Raw genomic sequence first — 21,320 nt, 5'->3', positions numbered from 1 at the left:
AGCTGGCTAGCTAGGGAGCCCCAGGGATCTACCTGCCTCTGCTTCCTGCGTGTGCACCATGCCTGATAATTCATTTAGGGGATTTGATCCTGGTCCTTAATGCTGGTATGGCAAACACTTTACTTACTGACTGAGTCATCCATGTAGCCTCACGTTGCCCCTTTGTTCCTAGGATCTCCTACCTGGGATCATCCTTGTTGACCTTGTGGTTTAAGCAGAATTATTGTCTCCTTAGCTTCAGTGTGTGTCACTGTATGTATGTATGTATTAGTCATATTTCAGTCTCTGACAAAACACCTGAGGAAAACAGCTTAGAGGAAAGGCCTTATTTTGCCTCCTAGTTTCAGAGGCTTCTCTTTTGAGTCAGCTGGAGCTTCTGGGCTTGTGGTAAGACAGGCAGAAAACAGAGAGAACAGCAAGAAAGGTCCAGGATTATCTATACCCTTCAAGAGCACACCCCCTTTGACCTACTTTTAATTAGGCCCTGCCTCCTAATGAATAGCTCATTCAGCTGTGAACTCAACAGTGGATTAACCCACTGATGCAATCAGTCACCTTTCAGTATTGCCACCAGCAGAAGACCAAGCCTTTGGCACACGAGCCTTTTAGGGGACTTCTGACGGTATTGTTTGCCACGCTTTCTTGTTCCCCTGCCCTTGCCTCCTTGCAAACACACACAGTGGTCACTCTACCTGCCAGCAAACGTGCTGAACAATCTACTGCTTGCTAGATAGACCCAGGGAGTAAAGAGGTAACTTCTCTGCCTCCTGTTAAGGATGAGAAGCAGAGGAAAGGGAATAGAGCCTATGTTGAAGGTACAGCCTGAAGTAGTGGGTGCTATGGAAACAGTGCTAGGAGCCTTGAACAAGTGTGAGTGAGGGTCTATTTCTGAGTGGAGACAGGTGTTTTAAAGTCTCAAAAAAGTACACTTGAATACAACTCCTCCCTTGTTCTCCATCCCCTGGGCAGCGTACGCAGATGATAACTCATGAGGTCACATAGCCTTGGAAAGGGGCCGCTGAATACTAGGCAAGAGTGGCACCATGGGCATGGGTTCTAAAAGGTGTCTGGAAGATGCTGCCAGACCCTGGGCAGGAAGATTTCACTGGGCAAGAGAGTTCTGGCTTGTGTCTACCTTGTATGCTCTCTGTGTATACTCTCTGTATGCTCTCTGTGTCTGACTGGGCACTGGCTTTGGTCATGTAATTTTTGGTCACCTAGTTCTGAAAGGCACTTTTGTGTGTTCAGAGCACTGTGTGCGGTGCCATTTTATATGTAGTAATGTGACTGAGGGTTTTCAAGGTATTAACTATAAACAGCTGTTAAGTTTTTGTTTGTTTGTAAGCTTAAAATCCTAGGCTGACACTAACCAAGCAGCTTTGAATTTGTATGCTAGTTTTGCCTTCACTTTCATTGTGCAGCCTCAGACAGTGCGGTTTCAGCTGCTCCTTTTCATCGTCATCTGCCTGTTGTTGAAGTGAATAGCACAGTTCACGCTCAGTCTCAGAAGGTACTAATGCGAGAAGCAGGTGCCCAGATCCGTTCACATAGCCTGTTCTTGATTGTTTTGTGTGGTCTCAGATTCCCTCCCTGGGCCTGCAGCACTGTCCTTCCTTACTGCCTTCCTTGTGTCTTGTTTTACCACCTGTGCGAGCTTTCTTCCCCTGAGAGGGCAGCTGTTCTTCAGCCAGATATAAATAACCCTTCCAGTAACTCAGGTTCTGGGTGTCCCGTGTTCTTAGCATCTGTGGGTGCCTGAGGCTTTACTTAGTTTAAATTGCAAAAGTCTTTCTTAGATAAAGAATGGGTTGGAGCTCTAGAGTGCCTAAGGTTCCTTTATTTTATTTATTTATTTTTACAAATATAAATAGGAATTGTACTGGACTGTGAAACAACCATTTCAGAAACCACAATAGAAACATAGGAAGAAAACAGTGAAACCAGTTCATTCTCATAGTTCCTCCTTTCCCCCATCTCTCACTTCTCCCTCCCTTCTCCCTCCTCCCTCTGTTTTGACAGGGCCTTGCTATAATGCAGCCCAAGCTGGCCTCGGAATCACATCAAAGGCTAGGCTAGTCTTGAATTTATAGCGATCCTCCTGTTTCAGCATCCATAATTCAGGGAATATATATATATATATATATATATATATATATATATATATATATGTACCATATCTGGTCACTTGTTTCTTTTTGAAGTTTTTGTCACACACACACACACACACACACACACACACACATTTTTCTGGAAAGCTGCAGGGATGTCTGCTTTGTGGGAGCCCTGGAGGCCATTTGTGTTAATGGCTACACCTGTATAATGCATCCGACAACCAGGTTGATTTATACTGCCAGTTAGGATTTGTAGTTTTGGGAGCTTTTGTTTACATGTTGTTGAGAGAGACCTTGTGACCATCTAAGGAATGATTTTCTCCAGTCGTTAGAGCTGTATAGATAATTTAAGCTAGAGGTTAGCTACTGAAACAACTCTGGTCTGAAAGACTGCCCTTGAAATGTCTTTCTGTAAAGGATCTTGTGGATCACAAATGGGGTCTCTCTGTCACTCATAGAACAGACTCAGGTTACTCTCTGGTCCAGACTCACAGCTATTAAATGGCCGTGTCAGGTATTCAGTTCATTTTGACCAGCTTCTGCTGATATACTTTATTGCTGAACACAGTTTCTTATTCTGAATTTAGGAATTTGCACACATAATAGTTGACCAACAGCAAGCTTGTGTCTGAGATTGGTGTCTGTGTAGTTCTGTGTGTGTGCAGGCCCAGTCTGAGGTGTTACTGTGTGCTTGCAGCCTGTAGTCTCTCTCAAAACAGTTTGATTTGTTCATGTCAGCCTGCCTTGGCCGTCGGAGTGTCTCTATAACACCCAGAAATGGCCTAGCCCTTTTCTTTTCTTTCTATAGGAATTTGCTTGCTAGAAAACAAAATGCAAGACTTGATAGACAGAGAGACTTGGGATGGAAGCTGTTTGGAAAAGTCCCACTTCGAGAGACTGCTCAGAAAGATTCAAAGAAAACACAAAAGGTAAGCCCCTGGTGTGTGAAGGTGTGTTTATGAACCACACACGTGACCCTTGCTGAGGCTTGACGTTGGAAAGCTCTCTGTGTTTGTTATGTGCCTGGGTTCTTAAATTGTATTCAGTGAGTTCAGAGATTTAACTCATTTAACTCTTTTTCACCTCTTTACAACTTGTAACATGCACTTAGGGAAGTCAGCTGGGCTTTAGATATTTAAACTTGGTGAATTTTAATCAGTCTTTCCAGTAATGGTTGCAAATGTGTTTGAAGTCAAACTTTTATTGTATTTGATACTCAAATCTCCACACATTTCTTGGATTTTTCAGGTGGGGAGGTGGGGAGGGTTTTCAAGACAGTGTTTCTCTGTGTAACAGCAGTCCTGAAACTAGCTCTTGTAGACTAGGCTGGTCTCGAACTCACAGAGATCCACCTGTCTCTGCCTCCTGAGTGCTGGGATTAAAGGTCTGCTCCACCACCACCTGACCATTTCTTGAATCTTAAATCCTTCATTTTACTCTGGGATATGTGGACTAGGCCATCATGCTCCCAGGCTTGCCTCTTTCTTACTTAGATGTTGTCTGCTTTGGGGGTTGGGACTCAAGGCTAGTCCAGGTCGGGCCTGCACCAACATCTCACTGACTTCCTTACTTCTTGACTCTGCAACTGGATCACCTGCTTATTTTCTCAAGGAGGAGCCCATGTCAAATGGTGGCAGCCTTCAGGCAGCCCAAACTATTAGCACCACAACTTCTTTGAAGCTCTGAACCTGTTTACCTTGAAAGTCAGCTGTTGCACAAGTACTACGGCCTTGAAACCTGTTGTCTTGAAGGTCTGCTGTTGGCCAAGTGGTTGTCCTCAGTAGCCTTCTTCCCACCTTAGATTTATATTTGCTGACAGTTAGTTGTTTTCTGGACCCTCTTGAGAACCAACTAAGTGCTAGTCCTCATGACTGACATTGGGATTTGAGAAAGGACATGGCCCAGTTCAGGCAGGCAAGGCCCACTTAAGGCAGGGCATGGAAAATAGACAGGTCTTTCTCCATGAGATGGCACAGTTGATATTGGCATTGCTTGCTAAGGGCTTGCTATGTGCTAGCTTAAAGCAGTAGCATTTGTGCTTCTAGTTTCTTTAAAATAATAACCCATGTTGTTCCCTGGGCCTTAGGTGTAAGGGTTGTGTTATAGATGCGTCAACTGGGACTAAGCATCCTACTGCTAGTTTTTCTTTGCATTTTGATCAGTTGTGGCGTTCTGTAATAGCATCCACCTGCTGCAAAAAGATTTTTTTGAGTATGAGTAAGAGTTACACTTATCTGTGGATATAAAAATAAGTATTTAGAATATAGTTGGGAATTATATTGGTTTAGAAGAGTGACAGTATTAGGTTGTCCTGCAGAGTCCATGACCCCACCAGCCATGGCTAGGTTTACATTGCCAGGAAGGAATTCCTTCCTATTAAGTAGGACCTAAGTCCAATGAGGTGATTGTTGGTTACCCCTAAGATATAACTGCCACTATTGCACCCTCAGATATATCTCTCCATGCTGGTCATTGTTGTAGTCTATAGGCTTTACAGCTGAATAGGGCTTTTGTTTTTCTCCCTCAGCAACTTGTATAGCACCTTCAAACACTATGAGTGCTGGTCCTCAGGAATGAGGTTTCCAGGTCAGTTCCAGTTTGATCCTTCCCAGTGTTCTGAAGTATATGGTGTCTTTAGCAATATGTCTTATCTTCAAATTCTGGGAGACAGCCAAAGACATTGGCAATAGCTTGTATTGTTTGGGAATTCTCATGAGCTTCCCTGACTAAGAACTCAAAGGATGTGTTGTCTGGCACTGGAGTTTTTGTTAGCTATCTAACAAAAAGGCTGTTGGGGAGAGCGTGATCACCACAGGTGAGATACCTTCATTTAAATTACTTATATATGTATTTTTAAATAAACACAGCATGCTCTCCTATGGCTTTTTCTGTTATCCCTAGTGTTCTTTAGCTCTTCTTGCTCCATCAGCCTTGCTTTCCCCTGCCCAGATAAAGAAGTGGGGTAAATTGTAAGTACCACTGGACCAGGACATCTGCTGCAAGATAGTGTATATTCAAATGACAGGGAACTGAACACATCAAACCTTAACAATGTCGTCACCTAAACAGGACATGCGTGGTGACACTACCAGTTGACATCCTAACATGATGGGAGAATATCACAATATCTCCCCCTAGATGAAGAACTGCAGGCAATTGATGGTTGCTGAGAGAGGAAGAATCAGTCTTTCCAGAGATGAACCCCTGATAGGTTATCCAGTCCCAAGTGGCTATCCATAAACACATAGACATTTGAGCAACACTAAATGAACTTAGCAAACTGTACGTATATACATATATAATATATATTTTATGTGTATGTAACAAAATAGTAAAGAAGGTACCATGAATTTGAGAGGGAGTGTGTAGCATGAATAATAAAAACCCAGAGACAGATATTGGGGTTCAAGCTGAAGATCAGAAAAGCAAAGTGGCCAGCCTCTGACTCTTACCTCTATCTTAGACTGAAATGAATGATCCTGCTTCCATGAGTCCTCAGTCTGAGACTGACCCTGAGAGCTGTCTCCTCCATCTTATATTCCTCTCTAGCTGGTATTAAAGGCATGCACCACTGCTGCCTGGCCTGTATGGCTGACTAGTATGGCTGCGGGGATTAAAGGTGTGAGCCACCACTGCCTGGCCTGTGTGACTGACTAGTGTGCCTTCTGGAATTAAAAATGTGTGCCATCACTGCCTGGCCTGTGTGGCTGACTAGTGTGCCTTCTGGAATTAAAAATGTGTGCCATCACTGCCTGGCCTGTGTGGCTGACTAGTGTGACTGCTTTGCACTCTGGTCTTCAGGCAAACTTTATTTATTAAAATAATGTTATTTATTATATAATATAATAAATAATGTATCACTATAGGAGTGGGGGGACACATGGGAATACTTGGAAGGGGAGAGGGTGGTGTAGAAAGGATGTACATACAGTATTCGTGTATGAAATTCTCAAAGAAAACCAAAACTACCCCATCTGATGAGGAAGATACAGTCGCTGTCTTCACCTCACTGAGGAGGTGTGGAGGTGCAGAGGCTGAGTGACTTGTGCAGTCATAATAGTTAGAGAATGGAAGAGCTGGAACGCCATCCCGTGCAGTCAGGGACCAAGACTAGGCAGGTGGTGATGATATGAACCCTGAGAGCTGAGCCTCAGGAGCAGAGGGAGGTTGTCTGTGACCTGAGGGGTGTGCTGGTGCCCCTCTCTGATGGGAGGTCTTTCCTTAGCTGGGTGTGGTAAGCTCACTTGCACTCTAGTTGGTGAAGAGGGACCTGGTCCAGCTGAGGTCACTGTGGAGTGACAAGGACAGGACCGATGACTGTTAGGTATAGGGTGTAAAAGGAAGGACAGGACTGATGACTGTTAGGTATAGGGTATAAAAGGAAGGACAGGACTGATGACTGTTAGGTATAGGGTATAAAAGGAAGAGGCAGGTTTCCACACAGTACATTTTCATGTCTTTGAAAATAAAATTTGTGAGAATATTGTCTACCTTTTCCCTGGAAGACTCACTAAAGTTATCAGTGTTGGAAATCATCTTTGTAAGTTATTGCATTTTGATTTTGAGTCATTGTGGAGGCTTATTAAGTGAGCGTACAATTAAATATAAGTTGTATGTAAAACTCAGCTGTAACTTTTCTAGGAGGTGAAGTACGGTACTGTTGTAAAGATTCTATACTTAAGAAGGAATGACAATATTAATAAACATCCATATGACTCCTGACATCTCTTGCTTCATGTATTACCTGCTCTGGCATCTTATTGGTGAACTGGAATGCAGAAGCTAGCTGGCTGTGCAGTAACACGGTTCTGCTGAGAAGACCTTTGGCTTTACCTATCAATAATGAAGAAAGTAGCTGTACCCATGCATGATTCACATAATCCTGCCTGGAACCTGTTTGTATATGCTTTGTGTCTCTGGCCCTCCCGTCTCTCGGGTCTGACCCCAAGCTGGCAAAGCCAGAGAGGGAGTCAGGGTCAGGACTTCTGGCACCCCTGGCTTGAGCTGGCTTCTGTCACTATTGTTAGCTTTGACTTTACAGAGGCCAGAGTTGTATCCTTGATTGTCTATACTTGTGATCTAAGATGGTGACAGTAACTCTGTTTAGAGCTAAAACATAAATAAGTGCTCAAGATTCTATGTATTCCCTTTTCTTCTTTCTTTCTTTCTTTCTTTCTTTCTTTCTTTCTTTCTTTCTTTCTTTCTTTCTTTCTTTCTTTCTTTCTGTCATCAAATAGTGCTTTAAGAACTTAAACTTAAACTTTGGGACTGCTGTGATGGCTTAGTGGGTGAAGGCACTTGCTGCCAAGCCTAATTCCCTGAGTGCAATCTATGAGATCCACATAGTAGAAGGAAAAAAATTGACCCTTGTAAGTTGTGTTTTGGCCTCTGTACAGAGGCACAGTGGTACATGTGTACCAACACCCAAGTGCACACACACACACACACACACACACACACACACAAATCAAATATAAAGAAAAAGAACATGGACTTTGGAGACAGCCTGCCTGGGTTTGTGTTTCAGCTGTCACAATTTGGCTGTGTTACTCTGGACAAGCTATTCAATCTGTCTGAGCTTCATATCATCATCTATAAATTTAAAGGAAATGTACCTATCTCCTAGGTGATTAAGGATTAAATAAGTGAATCATACTAGATGCTTAGAATAATATTGAGTGCAGTAAGTGTTACAAAAGTGTTTGCTGTTTTCATTATTTTTTTTTCTCTTGACAAGCTAATCCTGAGCCACAGGAAACTGAGTACAGTGTGACAATGAGCTTGAGTCATTGAGCAGACACCAGGCACCAAGAGCATGAAAGCATGTGTAATGATGTGGCTCCAGAGCTTGTGGAAGAGCAAGGGAACAGGTGTATACAGCAGCCAAGAGCTCTGGATTCCTTTCACTGTATGACCTGGGATCAGTTGTCTCTTTTGGGTCTGTCTTAGGTGTGGACTTGGTATTAGAATAACTACCTACCCGTGGTGTTGCTATAACTTAACAGATTGTGTATGCAGTATATTTTGCCCAGAGCTGATCAAGGGATGGTTGTTGTAATTTTCAGCTAATAAATATGCCCACTTTCTTATGGAAGTACTCTGAGGGCACCTGGCCTCACTTGGTCTCAGTCACATTCTCGTGGCTTGGCCTTAGAGACTTCAGTTTCTTTGGATGTGTGTGTGTGTGAGATGAGGGGGCGGGGGATGTTGAAATGTTACTTTCCAGTTTCTTTTCAAATTTCACAAAAACTTTGAAAATTAAGTTATACTTTTCATTAGCTTACATAATGATGTCAGAGGTACCTTAGGGAAACAAACATGACCAAGGATAAGAGAATGAAACTAAAGTCGTGATTCTTGAAGGGTAGTCAGGTGACCTGACCTGATGAGGCATGTCTTCATTACCTGCAGATGTAAGAAATGCAAGTCTGCAGACTTCGTGCCTCCTGCACACTGAAGTAAACTAGAGCCATGTTTTAGCAACTACAGTAATCCCAAGGATGACAGCTGTGCAGTGGGAATGTTGGCTATTGGGAAGAAAGTAGTCATCACTGCAGCTAGCTACACAAAGGGCCAGAAGTACATCCACCAGCATGCGAACTCTATAGCTACTGAGCTATAGAGTAAAGATGCTGCCTTCAGTTCTCTGTTCACTGGGTTTGAATGAATGGGGGCTCTGGCCGCTTAGCAGGGGTGGGGTTTTGCTCATATTCTCTTGTGAACAAAATGGGGTAGTCTTGTTCTGTGTACACTAGTTGCTGTTTGTTGAGCAATTAGCTTAACTGTCAGGGAGTAAGGTTGAGCAGAAAACCAAAGTGCTGGTTCTTGCTAAGGCAGCTGCTGGTTATGGCAACCATAGGCTTACTGATTCAGTGTTAGCTTTGTATACCCAGTGTAGAAGTTAGCTTGATTTGGGAAATAACTAGGCTAGCTAAAAGATAAAACAATTATATTTTTATTTATTATAAGGGGAAGACTCACAAAACAGGAATGAGAAGTTCAAACTCAGCTGTGCCGCAAGGGAACCACACACAGAGAGAGGGCATCTGGGCTGCTTGCCGGTTTTCTCTAGGTCCTAGAAAGCCACACCCTAACTTGGTCCCACCTCTTTTTTTTTTTTTTTTTTTGATTTTTATTGAGTTCTACATTTTTCTCTGCTCCCCTCCCTGCTTCTCTCCTCCCCACCTCAACCCTCTCCCAAGGTGTCCTACCTCTTAAAGATAATTGGTTGGCAAAGATTCCCCATTACCTCCCCCTTTTGTCTCAATAAGAGCAATCCAAACCCAATACAAACTATATACAATAGGAACAGATATCAAGTATAAAATTACAACCAACATAAACAATATTAAGCAAGGAACACATAATAAGTATTTTAATAGGCATTCTATTCCAAAGAATCTTAAGTCTTGCATCAGAAATAGAGTTGGCTAAACCATAAGAGGATGGTAACTACAACTGTCTAATCTTCAAACCCATCGAAGGCCTGAAATAATATTACTTGAGCAGGCAGGAAGTGCAATCAAGCAACTTCCAAAGCAAGCAGTATATGATGGAGACAATTGACTACCCAAGCAATCACTCAAAGTCTCATTTACAATGTTGAAGCAACAACTTTGGCTAAGGCTTAGCATAACTGACAGACCATTTTTGGGGCAGGAAAATTTTCAGAGCTGTCTTATCCTGTCTTGGCAAGGTTTGGCAATCATTTTCCTTGTATCTTGCTTATCCAGTCCAGATACCATGTACTTTGTCAGTGGTTGAGGCATGGGCAGTTCCTTGCCCAAAGGCCAGTTGTGCCAAGATGAAAACAAACTCTGAGTGGAGTGTCTTCGATGCTCAACATTCTCTTGGAAATAGCTTGGTGCTGTCAGGAGCAATCATGTCTCATGTCAACAGAACCTTGACAGGAGCAGTTATTTAAATGCTGTGTTCTATAGATCCTTGAAGTGGTTGAAGATTACATATCTAGGCAGAATACAATCTCTATGTATCAAAACAAACAAACAAAAAAAACAATCTCTATGTATCTAAAGAACCTCAAACATGAGCAACTATTGGCCTATAATATTTAATGCCTGGGAGAGGGGATGTCGTCTTCTAGAATTGCTTTCAGCTGTCATGGGGGTGATGTTCTTTTTATGGGATCCTGTAAAAGTAAAATGATGGTTAAGTTTCAAGATTACTGTCTAGTATAGTTGCAAAAGATTTCTGAACATTTGTTGAGGGAGGCCAATAGTTAGTTCCCTGACTCTCAGCCCTGAAATAATCACACAGAAAGTATGTTAATTAAATCACTGCTTGGCCCATTAGCTCTAGTTTCTTACTGGCTAACTCTTACATATTAACTTAACCCATTTCTATTAATCTGTGTATGGTCACGTGGCTGTGGCTTACCGGCTAAAGTTCCGGCGTCTGTCTCCAGCGGGGCTACATGGCTTCTTTCTGACTCTGTCTCCTTTCTACCTTGCTATAGGCCAAGCTAGTTTCTTTATTAACCAGTGCTATTCACAGCATACAGAGGGGAATCCCACATCAATCCAGGAATGACTTAGGTGGTCTTCTAGAATCAAATCAGCTTTTAGATGTTAGAGAACCCCAGAAAGTCATAAATCCAGGGCAGCTTAGAGTGACATTCATTTTCCTGTGCTCTGGTTTCTGAGAGGTCTGGTATATAAAAGTATTACACATTACAGGAAGGATATGTATGGGTGTTCAATGGAGGTAGCTGAAAACCTACAGATAATTTCTAAAACAGCAAGGAAACAACCTTCATTTTGATCAGCACTCTGCTCAGTGAATAAAGGCACTTGCCACCACATCTGAATTCTGACCCCAGAACCTACATGGTGGAAGAAGAAAAGCAACTCCTACAAGTTAGCTTCTGATTTCCACTTGTATGTTGTGGCATGTGCATGTACACACACACACACATGCACACACACAAATTAAAAGAAAACTAACTAGAACAAGGTCCTAATTTTAGTTAAGTATATGCCACTTCTGCTCACCCAGTAAACACACTATGTGAACAGAGTGCACAGAGCATCTGCTTGCTGGTGGTAGAAAGCACATGGTGCAGGACTGTGCAAGAAGACCATAATTCAGAGTATTGCTAAACTGAAACTGAATGGACTTTTCCTCTCTGGCATTTTTAGCCTGAACTTGGACAGACCAAACTCAGAAAGGAGTGTTAACATAACAGAAAGGACCAGAAAGGGCTCTATGGCTAGGGGAAGAGTGAGTCCAATACTTAGAGATAGGCAGAAAGCATCATTTGCATTATTTTTTCCTCTGTTCTTTTTGTAGTTGTTGTTTAAAATGTATTTATTTTATGTGCATTGTTGTTTTTGCCTGCATGTATGTATGAGGGTGTCAGGTCTTGGAGTTATAGACAGTTGTGAGCTGTCATGTGGGGGCTGGGAATTGAACTAGGTCCTCTGGATGAGGAGCCATGCTCTCAACTGCTGAGCCATCTCTTCAGCCCCCTTCTCTCTTATCTTTTTTTTTTTTTTAAGGTTTTATTATTTTATGGGTATGAGTGTTTTATGCCTGTATGTTATGTACACCACATGTGTGGCTGGTGCCCAGGGAGGTCAGAAGATTGCAATAGAACCTCTGGGATTGGAGTTATAGACAGTTTTGACCAGCCACGTGGCTGGTGTGAGTTGAGCCTGGCTCCTCTTAGCTGAGCCAGCTCTCCAGCCCTCCTCTCTCTGTTCTTTTCACTCTAGTTCTCAGTGTCTGACAGGAGCCTAACACTGCAGGAGGGAAGCTGGTAAGAAAAGGAGATCTGTACATCTGGTTTGCCCTCTCTCACCAACACAGTGGTGGGAAATTTATAGCTATTTAATCACAGCAGGAAGACTCAGGGAACTAGAAGACACTTGATGATTCCAAAGAGATGTGCAGGAAAGTGACTTCTTTAAGTTTATTATGACTTCTGTATTTCCTGCCACTGTCTGGGTACATGGATCCGACCTTAAGTAAAAGAGAATGGATGGAGCACATGCAAATCTCTGACTGGCCACTGGGTGGTGCACATGCAAGACGGTCAAAAGTGCTGAAAACAGTTTAGAATCACAATTCAACAGAAAAGCTGGCTGGAACTTGTAGGTCTTTATGTTTGGAGTCCAAATATGTTATAATAGTGTCATCATTTACACAAGGTCAAGTATTGGAACATAACTTTTGAAGAGTCTATGGGCTGAAGAATTGACTCAGTGGTTAGGAGAACTTGTTCTTGCAAAGGATCTAGGTTTGATTCCTAGCACCCATATGGAGGTTTACCACTTCCTCAGCACCAAACATGCATATGGTGCATAGAAAAAAATGCAGGCAAAATACTCATGCACACAAAATAAATCTAAAAAATATTTAAAGAAAAGTCTAGGCCAGACAGTGATGGTGAATGCCTTTGATCCCAGCACTCAGGAGGCAGAGACAGGCAGATCTCTGTGTTTGAGGCCAGCCTGATCTATAGAGCAAGTTCCAGGACAGGCACCAAAGCCACACAGAGAAACCCTATATTGAAAAACAAACAATCTATAATATAGTTTAAAATTATTAGGTTTAAGGACTTGGTTGTCTTTTGACAATGCATATTGAGATTGTGTATGACCTTAAAGAAGCCATTAGAAGAATGCTCCAGCATGTAGGGTAGACACTCTTGAGAGTGGAAGATGAAAACATTAGTTGAAAAATAGAAAATAAATCAGTGAACATTTATAACAAAAAAATACAGCTGAAATAACTAAGCAGACCACTCAATAGCAGAACACACAAGTTAGGAAGAGTAAGTTTTAAGGTAGATTAGTAGAACTTATGCAGTCTAACAGCAAAGGACCAGAAAGGGCTCTATGGCTAGGGGAAGAGTGAGTCCAATACTTAGAGATAGGCAGAAAGCATCATTTGCATTATTTTTTCCTCTGTTCTTTTTGTAGTTGTTGTTTAAAATGTATTTATTTTATGTGCATTGTTGTTTTTGCCTGCATGTATGTATGAGGGTGTCAGGTCTTGGAGTTATAGACAGTTGTGAGCTGTCATGTGGGGGCTGGGAATTGAACTAGGTCCTCTGGATGAGGAGCCATGCTCTCAACTGCTGAGCCATCTCTTCAGCCCCCTTCTCTCTTATCTTTTTTTTTTAAGGTTTTATTTATTTTATTATTTTATGGGTATGAGTGTTTTATGCCTGTATGTTATGTACACCACATGTGTGGCTGGTGCCCAGGGAGGTCAGAAGATTGCAATAGAACCTCTGGGATTGGAGTTATAGACAGTTTTGACCAGCCACGTGGCTGGTGTGAGTTGAGCCTGGCTCCTCTTAGCTGAGCCAGCTCTCCAGCCCTCCTCTCTCTGTTCTTTTCACTCTAGTTCTCAGTGTCTGACAGGAGCCTAACACTGCAGGAGGGAAGCTGGTAAGAAAAGGAGATCTGTACATCTGGTTTGCCCTCTCTCACCAACACAGTGGTGGGAAATTTATAGCTATTTAATCACAGCAGGAAGACTCAGGGAACTAGAAGACACTTGATGATTCCAAAGAGATGTGCAGGAAAGTGACTTCTTTAAGTTTATTATGACTTCTGTATTTCCTGCCACTGTCTGGGTACATGGATCCGACCTTAAGTAAAAGAGAATGGATGGAGCACATGCATATTGAGATTGTGTATGACCTTAAAGAAGCCATTAGAAGAATGCTCCAGCATGTAGGGTAGACACTCTTGAGAGTGGAAGATGAAAACATTAGTTGAAAAATAGAAAATAATCAGTGAACATTTATAACAAAAAAATACAGCTGAAATAACTAAGCAGACCACTCAATAGCAGAACACACAAGTTAGGAAGAGTAAGTTTTAAGGTAGATTAGTAGAACTTATGCAGTCTAACAGCAAAGATCAAAGGAGGGTCAGTAAAGTAATATAATCTTGAACATAGGAAACACACTAAAATGTTTAAAATCCAGTAAGATGGAGATGGTCTAGCAGCTACAGGTGCTTGCACATGCCTCATAACCTGAGTTGAATTCCTAGATTCCATATTGTTGCAGAAAAGAACCAACTCCTGAAAATTGTCCCCTGACTTTCACACATGCTCTTTGGACCTATGTGCCTATACTCACACACAATCACATATACAATAATTTTTTTTTAAAAAATTAAAAAGTTGAAGCCAGAATTATCAAAGTTTGAATTTGTGCCACAGAAGTCTTAAGAGAAAGAATTTATTAATAAAAAAAATTAAAATAAATGACTATGTCCAAAATTTGTCAAGTCATACACTTACAGATTTAAGTCTAGTCAGTGATCCTATAAACAGGTAAGTTCTGACAAGTTGTAACCAAACTGCTGAAAATAAAGACAAAAAAAATTCTACAAGCATTCAGAGAAAAACAGTGTGTTACTTATTGGAGAATAGTAATTTGAATGCTTATGAATTTCTCATCAGTAACAACAGAAGGGGCTGGAGAGATGATGGTTCAGCAGTCAGAGCAGCTACTGTGCTTGCAAAGGACTATAGTTAAGTTCACAACACCCAGGTTGGGTGACTGAGCCACCTGTAATTTGCACTTCAAGGGACCCAGTGTCCTCTTTTGAGGCTTTGCTAACACCTGCAGACACTGGCACAGAACCCCTTCCCAAATACACACAGTAAAAATACAGTAAAAAATCTAAAACAAAACAAAAAAAATCACACACACCCTCATCAAGGGAATCAGTATTTTTGGATCTGTTGAAAGAAAAGAATTGTCAACCCAGAATGTTGTATCAAGAACAAAGGTGAAAGAAAAGTGTTCTCAGATGAAAAGTAAGAGCACTTGCTGCCAGGAGTCTTGTTGTAAGAGAGTAAGATCCCTATACTTTCAGGGATCATTTCTATAGTTTGTACAAGATTTGACCACTGCAGGGTCGTTGCACTAGAAAGAACCTTGGAACATAGGAAGAAAGAGGAACAAAAATGGTAAAACATGGCAGATTGCAGAATTGCAGAGAGTCAATTCTCAATAGGTTCTTTAAAAATGTGTTTGGTTAAATGCAATAGTTACGTGTTGTTTGGGTCTTTGTATGTAAATGTAACATATAAGTCAATCATATATTAGGGGAAGGGCGATGAGTTCCTACTCAAAGTGATAAAATACTGATTCCAATTAGGTCACAGAAAATTGCATATACATATTTCAGCTCCTAGGCCGACCATTGAACTATGTAGAAAGATGACCAAAGCATGAGAGATAAATTAAAATTGCAAAATTTTACAATTAACCAAATTCAGAAAACTCAAAATGAAGGCAGAAGAGAAGAAACAGGGAAGAAAAGCAACAATAAACCCGGTAAGATGACACTTAAATTCAGACCTACCAAATTATGTTACATACGGATGGCCTAGGCACACCAGTGCTATCAAAGAGGTTTGGAAAAAAGTGACTCAATTCTGTCATCTACAAAGAACTCTTCAAATATTCAACATGTAAGATACCACTCTGAAGAAAGAGGAGAAAATGGAGCTGGGGTGTAGTTTAATCATAGAATTTTGTGTTTAGTGTACATGAAGCCCTGGGTTCAATCTTTAGCACCTCCCTTAAGGTAGACCTGTTAATGTCATAAAAAATAAAAACTGGGCTTCACACAACTAGTTCCCAGAAATAAAGAGAGCTGTTGCCTAATGAAGACCACTTAGCTCTGAGTGTTTCTGCACCTAATGCCTGATGCAAATCCACCAAGCAGAGATGCAGAAAACTGGACCTTTCTACTTTCCAAGTGGAGGGTCAGTGCTACTCTAAGACCCTGAGAAGGAGCAGCTGCAGTTGGAGCAAGCCAGGGTGTGGAGACTCTGAATTCTACTCTCCAGCAGCTGACTGGCCTGTCCAGAACATTCCCCCTCTAGTAGTAGCCATCCCCTGTGCATGTGGAGCATTCACCAGACAGATGTGTGGGTCATAAAAGAAACTTTAAAGATTCCAAAGGATTAAAGTTAAGTAAATGTTTCTAACCATAGTGTTTATTAGACAAAAAGCAATAACAAATATTAAGAACATCTCCCTAAATGTGGATATTAAATAAGTAGCAAATTTCTGAGGAAGCCATAAGGAAAATTAGAAAATATTCTGATACAAACAAGTATACAACATACCAAAACTTGGAAGGTGAAATTTGGATAAGAAATATATATCATGAGACTAAAAGAAGGAAGGTCTCACATCGTAATCCAAGTTCCTGTCTTAAGATTTTAAAAAGCAGAAGTGAATCAAATGATACAGAAGAAATAGAAATGAAATTGGAACTGTAAATGGCAGTGAGTGAGACCAGGGCTGGATCTTTGAATGATCTTTGTCCTGATCAATCTTAGCTGAACAACCAAGGAAAGAGAAATAGATTTTCAATAAAAGGAATGATAGATAGTACTGTGGAATCTGCAAAACTAAGAAGGAAAATGGAATTCTTTGAGCAACTCTCTACAGGAATTTGTCATCTCAGGTGAAATGATCTATTTCCTTGGAAATTAGAAATCATTAGAACTCATCCGAGGTAAAATGTGAACTGATTCATACTGCAATTTTGGATTTGTTTTGGTTTGTTTTTTGTAAGGCAAGAAAATTACAGTTGGGGCTGGAGACATGGCTCAGTGGTTAAGAACACTGACTGCTCTTTCAGAGGACCAGGGTTCAATTCCTAGCACCCATATGGCAGCTAACAACTCTCTGTAACTCCTGTTTCAGGGTATCCAACACCCCCCCACACACACACATGCAGACAAAACACCCATTCAAATAAAATAAAATTAAATTGTTTTCTCTTAAAAAGAAAATTACAGTTAAATACTGTGGTAGTTTAAATGTGCAATGTTTCTCCAGGCTCACATGTTTGAACATGTGGTTCCCAGCTGCTGGAGCTGTTTGGAAAGGCTGTGGAACCTTCAGGAGGGGGACCCTTAGTAGAGAAAATGGGTCATTGGGTGGGCCTTGAGGTGCTGGGGCTCCAATTTCTTGGTCACTTTGTGCCTCCTGTGTGTTGATGCAGTGTGATGAACTGATCTTCTGCTCTTGTTCCATGCTTTCTGCACTGTGGTGGATACTATCCTCCTGGAGCTTGGGACCACAATAAACCCTTTCTTCTTAAGTTGCGTTTGTCACGGAATTTGATGACAACAAGGAGAAAAAATAAGACAGTTTCCGGAAAAGTTATCTTCAGGCCCACGTGGTTTCACTCATGAAATCTGCTTAAAAACACTGCCAAATTTAGAAGGAAAAAGACATTTCCTGACTCATTCCTTGATGCTAGTGTTGCTGACACTGAACCCTAGCCCAGTGTCCTTTATGAGCACACATGATCCTCAGCATGTTATTAGCAAACTGAACCCAAGACATGTTTTGACGCCAACACAAAGGACTAAGTGACATTTATCCTAGAAATGCAAGGCCAGCATGATGTAGGAAAACAGTCAGTGTCATCAGCTGTATTACTAACTGTATTACTGAAAACCACATGGTCCTATTGAGGCAGAAAAAGTATTTGACAAAGTTCAGTATTCATTTCTGATAAAAAACTCAGCAAAGTAGAAGCAGAAAAAAAATTTCACCTGGTAGAGGATGCTAAAAAGGAAGCTATAGTGACTGAGAAGGACCATATCCCCGATGGGGTTTCTTACAATGTGAAACCTAAATAGTAGTGTCATGCAGGATATTTGTTCCAGAACATTCTATGGATCCTCAAATCCTGGGACACTAGAGTCCCTTTTATACAATGGTAACCTAACATTGTCATGTTCACTTTCAATTATTTCTACAATACTTATACTTCCTAATACAATGTAACTGCTGTGTAAAAAGTATTGTGTTGTTAAGGGAGTTATGATAATTAGTCCAGACAACAGTGTTTTTTTCCCCCTTGAGGAATGCTTTTGATCTGCAGTTGGTTGAATATGAATGCAGAATCTACAGATCACCTGTTCTTAAGATTAGCTTCCCTGTACCCTTATAGGTTGTGCTATAAAGAAGTGAAAGTCTATGCTGGTACGAACTCCTGATACAAAGTCTTTCAGTGCAGATCTTCTTGGCTGCTGATCACACTGGGCTGAATATGTCTTCTTTGCTGTGAACTTGGGAGGACCACCTCTTCCCGGTGCACCCCATCACACATTCTGGCTTCTTGTCTGCCCCAAGCCATTAATTTTGCCCTTTCTTCAATGTGTGTTTCAGTGGGTGGTCATAGCTCAGATGGTGTCTTCTCAGGTTTCCCCTGAAACTAAAGTCTAAAGGGATGTCAGCCTGCTGGGGTATTTTCTGCACAGCATTTTTCTTCATTGGAAATTCTTGTTCATGTATTTGTAGCTTTATTGTGTGTCTCTCAAGCAGCACCCAGATGTATTCAAGAGAGATCGGACTGCATTTGCTTATTGATGGCTTAGGATGGTGCTCAGCTTTAGTGTATGGTTAACCTATAGACCATTTCTAATTTTTGACAACACATTTTTCTATAGCTTCACATATTGTTGAATGATTTTGTTTTTACTTAGTGGTTTTAGGAGTTGCTATTTCTTGATTTACTGACCATCACCCTGTATTGGACACTGAAGTTGTTCCTGTAACCTTCATTTGACCCTTATGTTGTTCAGTGGCCTGTTGGGTGTTTGATCTGCTAGGAAGTGAAGGTGAGTCAGTCTTGCCTCCCTGACTTCAAAGGTAGAGATGTCTGTGCTATAGACATACAAACTAAGCAGATAGATCAAACATGCTAACAGGGAGGCAGGAAGCCTGGGGATGTGTTCTGGTTATTGCAGGAAACTTCTGGAGGAAAACTTGTTGTATGGGTTAAGACATGCAATATTCATGCCAGTGTTTGATGAAGAAAAGTCTTGAAGGGTGTGATTAGTCCTTTAAGTTTCACACACTGATAGAAGTCACCCTGCTAGCTCTCTCATGGTGTAATATGTAGTCAAAACTTTGTAAATGGTATTTGCACATCCTAACACATTTTTAGTGCTTGCTTATAGCCATATTGACCAGATTTAATGTGAGTGAATCTGTGGACTCAGTTATGGCCCCAGTTGGCTAACTTGTAAAATGTTGGGTAGGCACTAGGTGTTAAGAGTCCAGGTGATGGTAACAGGCATGGAGAGGCCGAGAACTTGCTCTTGTCTCTGAGAACTGAGCTTCATGGTGCTTAACTCTCTTTCAGCCAATAGCATTGTTTCTAGAAAGGTACTGTTAACTGCCTTCCCCTGAGACTGTATTAGTATTTGTTGAGGGGGAGTGTCTCTTCCCAACCTCCGTTTTCTGTCATATCACTGAGCACTGGTATAGACATTGCCTGTTTGCTTGTCTGTGAATGACTTAGGGCAAGAACCATGTTTGTCTTTATTGCTGGGGCCAAGTACTTGGAGTACTTGCTTGGATGGCAGGCAGTCAGGACAGGTGGCTTCTTGTGATTGGCATACTGATTCCACAAGTGAGTGCTGTGTGCCTCCTCTGCCAGGTTCTTTGCTGGCCCCTCACCAGCTCAGTGAGAGAATGTGAGTCAGATGACCATGTAATGACAGGTTATACATGCTGCTGAAGCCAGGATGGAAGCAGGGCCTTGCTGAGTTAAGGCACTGAGGAGTGTTTCTGTGAGGGTGTTCAGTGAAGGTGAGACCTGGAGGACAGTTATCTGGCTCCCTCACGGCTTTCTTCCTCTTAAGGAGCTGGCTGTTACAGGGGGAGAAGACATGGCATCTACAACTTCTTTCAAGGGGTAAAATGTTTTAAAACTAAGGTGAGTATTGTAACATTCTCACTTTACTGTGATCTGGGTGAAGTTTGTATATGGGTTTATTAAATTATTCCTTGAGAACTTCCACAGATTTGACCCCCTCCCTTTTTTTGCAGAACTCAGATTGATCCCAGTGCCTCCCACACTGAGCAAACATACTAATGCACCATGAAATCCACTCACTATAAACGCTTAGTGACCCCCAGTGGATGCACGGTTGCCCACCTGCCATCGCATCCGGTTTTGGAGGATTTCCATTACGCAAAGTGTGCAGCCAGTCCTCAGTCCCTTCTTCAGACAAATACCAATTGTATATTCTCTAGAGAATTTCCTTATGAATAAATTTCACATACACGGCCCCACCCTGGCTGTCTCCCTTCTGGCAGCTTTTGCTGCCGCACTGTTTCAGAGGCACTTTCACCAGCAGCATGTGTGTGTCAGTAATTTCCTCTTTTTGCTGGTTCTGAGCTGTTCATGTGTTCCTCCGCTGGTGGACATTTGGATTGTTTTAGAGTTTGATTGGCACACAAGTGTTATGAAGTTTTGTAAGCAGGCCTTTTTGTAGGTGATTTCTCTTGGATAAGTTCTCAGGTGTGTGGCTGGTGTGTATTGAGCTGTATAAGAAGCTGGGAAACTTGCTTCCAAAGTGGCCCTACTGTTTTGAATTGCCCCCAGGGATTTACGAGAGTCCCAGATTTTCTGCACGGGTGTTACTATTGGTGTTACTATGTGCCGTGACAGTGCCCCTTTTTCTGATGGATCTCCAGGGCTCCTTCTTTGTGAGGTTTCTGTTAGTGAATGAAAAATTAAGTACTGAGTTTTCAAAAATCCAGTGGTGAGTGAGGTCCCTTGTAACTCCCAGTCCAGGATGCTTGTGAGAAGGTCCAGCAAGAACAGAGAACTTTGTGATGCTCTTACCGAGTTTGTTTCAGTACACTAGGCCGGCCTAAAATAATTTTGGCCCCTATACAGATTTGTAAAAAAATTTTATAAGTGTAGTTTACAGTGAAGTCCTCTGTTCTGAAGGTGCTATTTTGTTTTAATTAATGCTGTTGAGAAAACAACTCTTTTACCCTGGAAAGTGTCAGATGCCCCTCCAGGTTGTTTTCCAGAAGCAAGCTCTATCATGAACCCTGTCAGTATGTACTTTATGCTCATAACCAGTCAGCTTCTGAGAGGGTACCGTATTAATTAGTTTATGGAGTTTCTTTTGGTGACACATATTTCTGTTTTGTTTTGTTTTTTTTTTCCTATAATCTCACAAAGCAGAACTTTCTCTCCCGCGTGCAGTCTTTTGCTTACTCTTCTCGCTGTATTTAGAACCTCGAGGTTCCTGTCTGGGACTGGTCACCTCAAGATTGGCAGGGAGGCCACTGAGCCTTGACTCAGCCAGCCCCGCCCCATCTCCTGTGGAGGAGGTCCCTGCCAGTTAGACCAGCCCAACCCAGGAACACTGAGCTGGGAT

General features: G+C 41.8%; 1 protein-coding gene across 1 annotated transcript in view; it reads left to right on the top strand.

Moving 5' to 3' along the window:
• The window catches only part of Tbc1d14 (TBC1 domain family member 14), a 111,515-nt gene that overhangs the window by 53,097 nt on the left and 37,098 nt on the right, over nt 1–21,320 (top strand). Inside the window, exon 3 of the mRNA XM_057771808.1 lies at nt 2,920–3,040. Within this exon, the coding sequence (XP_057627791.1) occupies nt 2,920–3,040 (121 nt within the window). The remainder of the gene's footprint in view (nt 1–2,919; nt 3,041–21,320) is intronic.

This window comes from Chionomys nivalis, chromosome 6 (assembly GCF_950005125.1).
Source record: "Chionomys nivalis chromosome 6, mChiNiv1.1, whole genome shotgun sequence".
NCBI classification, from domain to species: Eukaryota; Metazoa; Chordata; class Mammalia; order Rodentia; family Cricetidae; genus Chionomys; species Chionomys nivalis.
The sequence above is the reverse complement of the archived record's forward strand: the minus strand, read 5'-3'. Positions and strand labels throughout refer to the sequence as shown.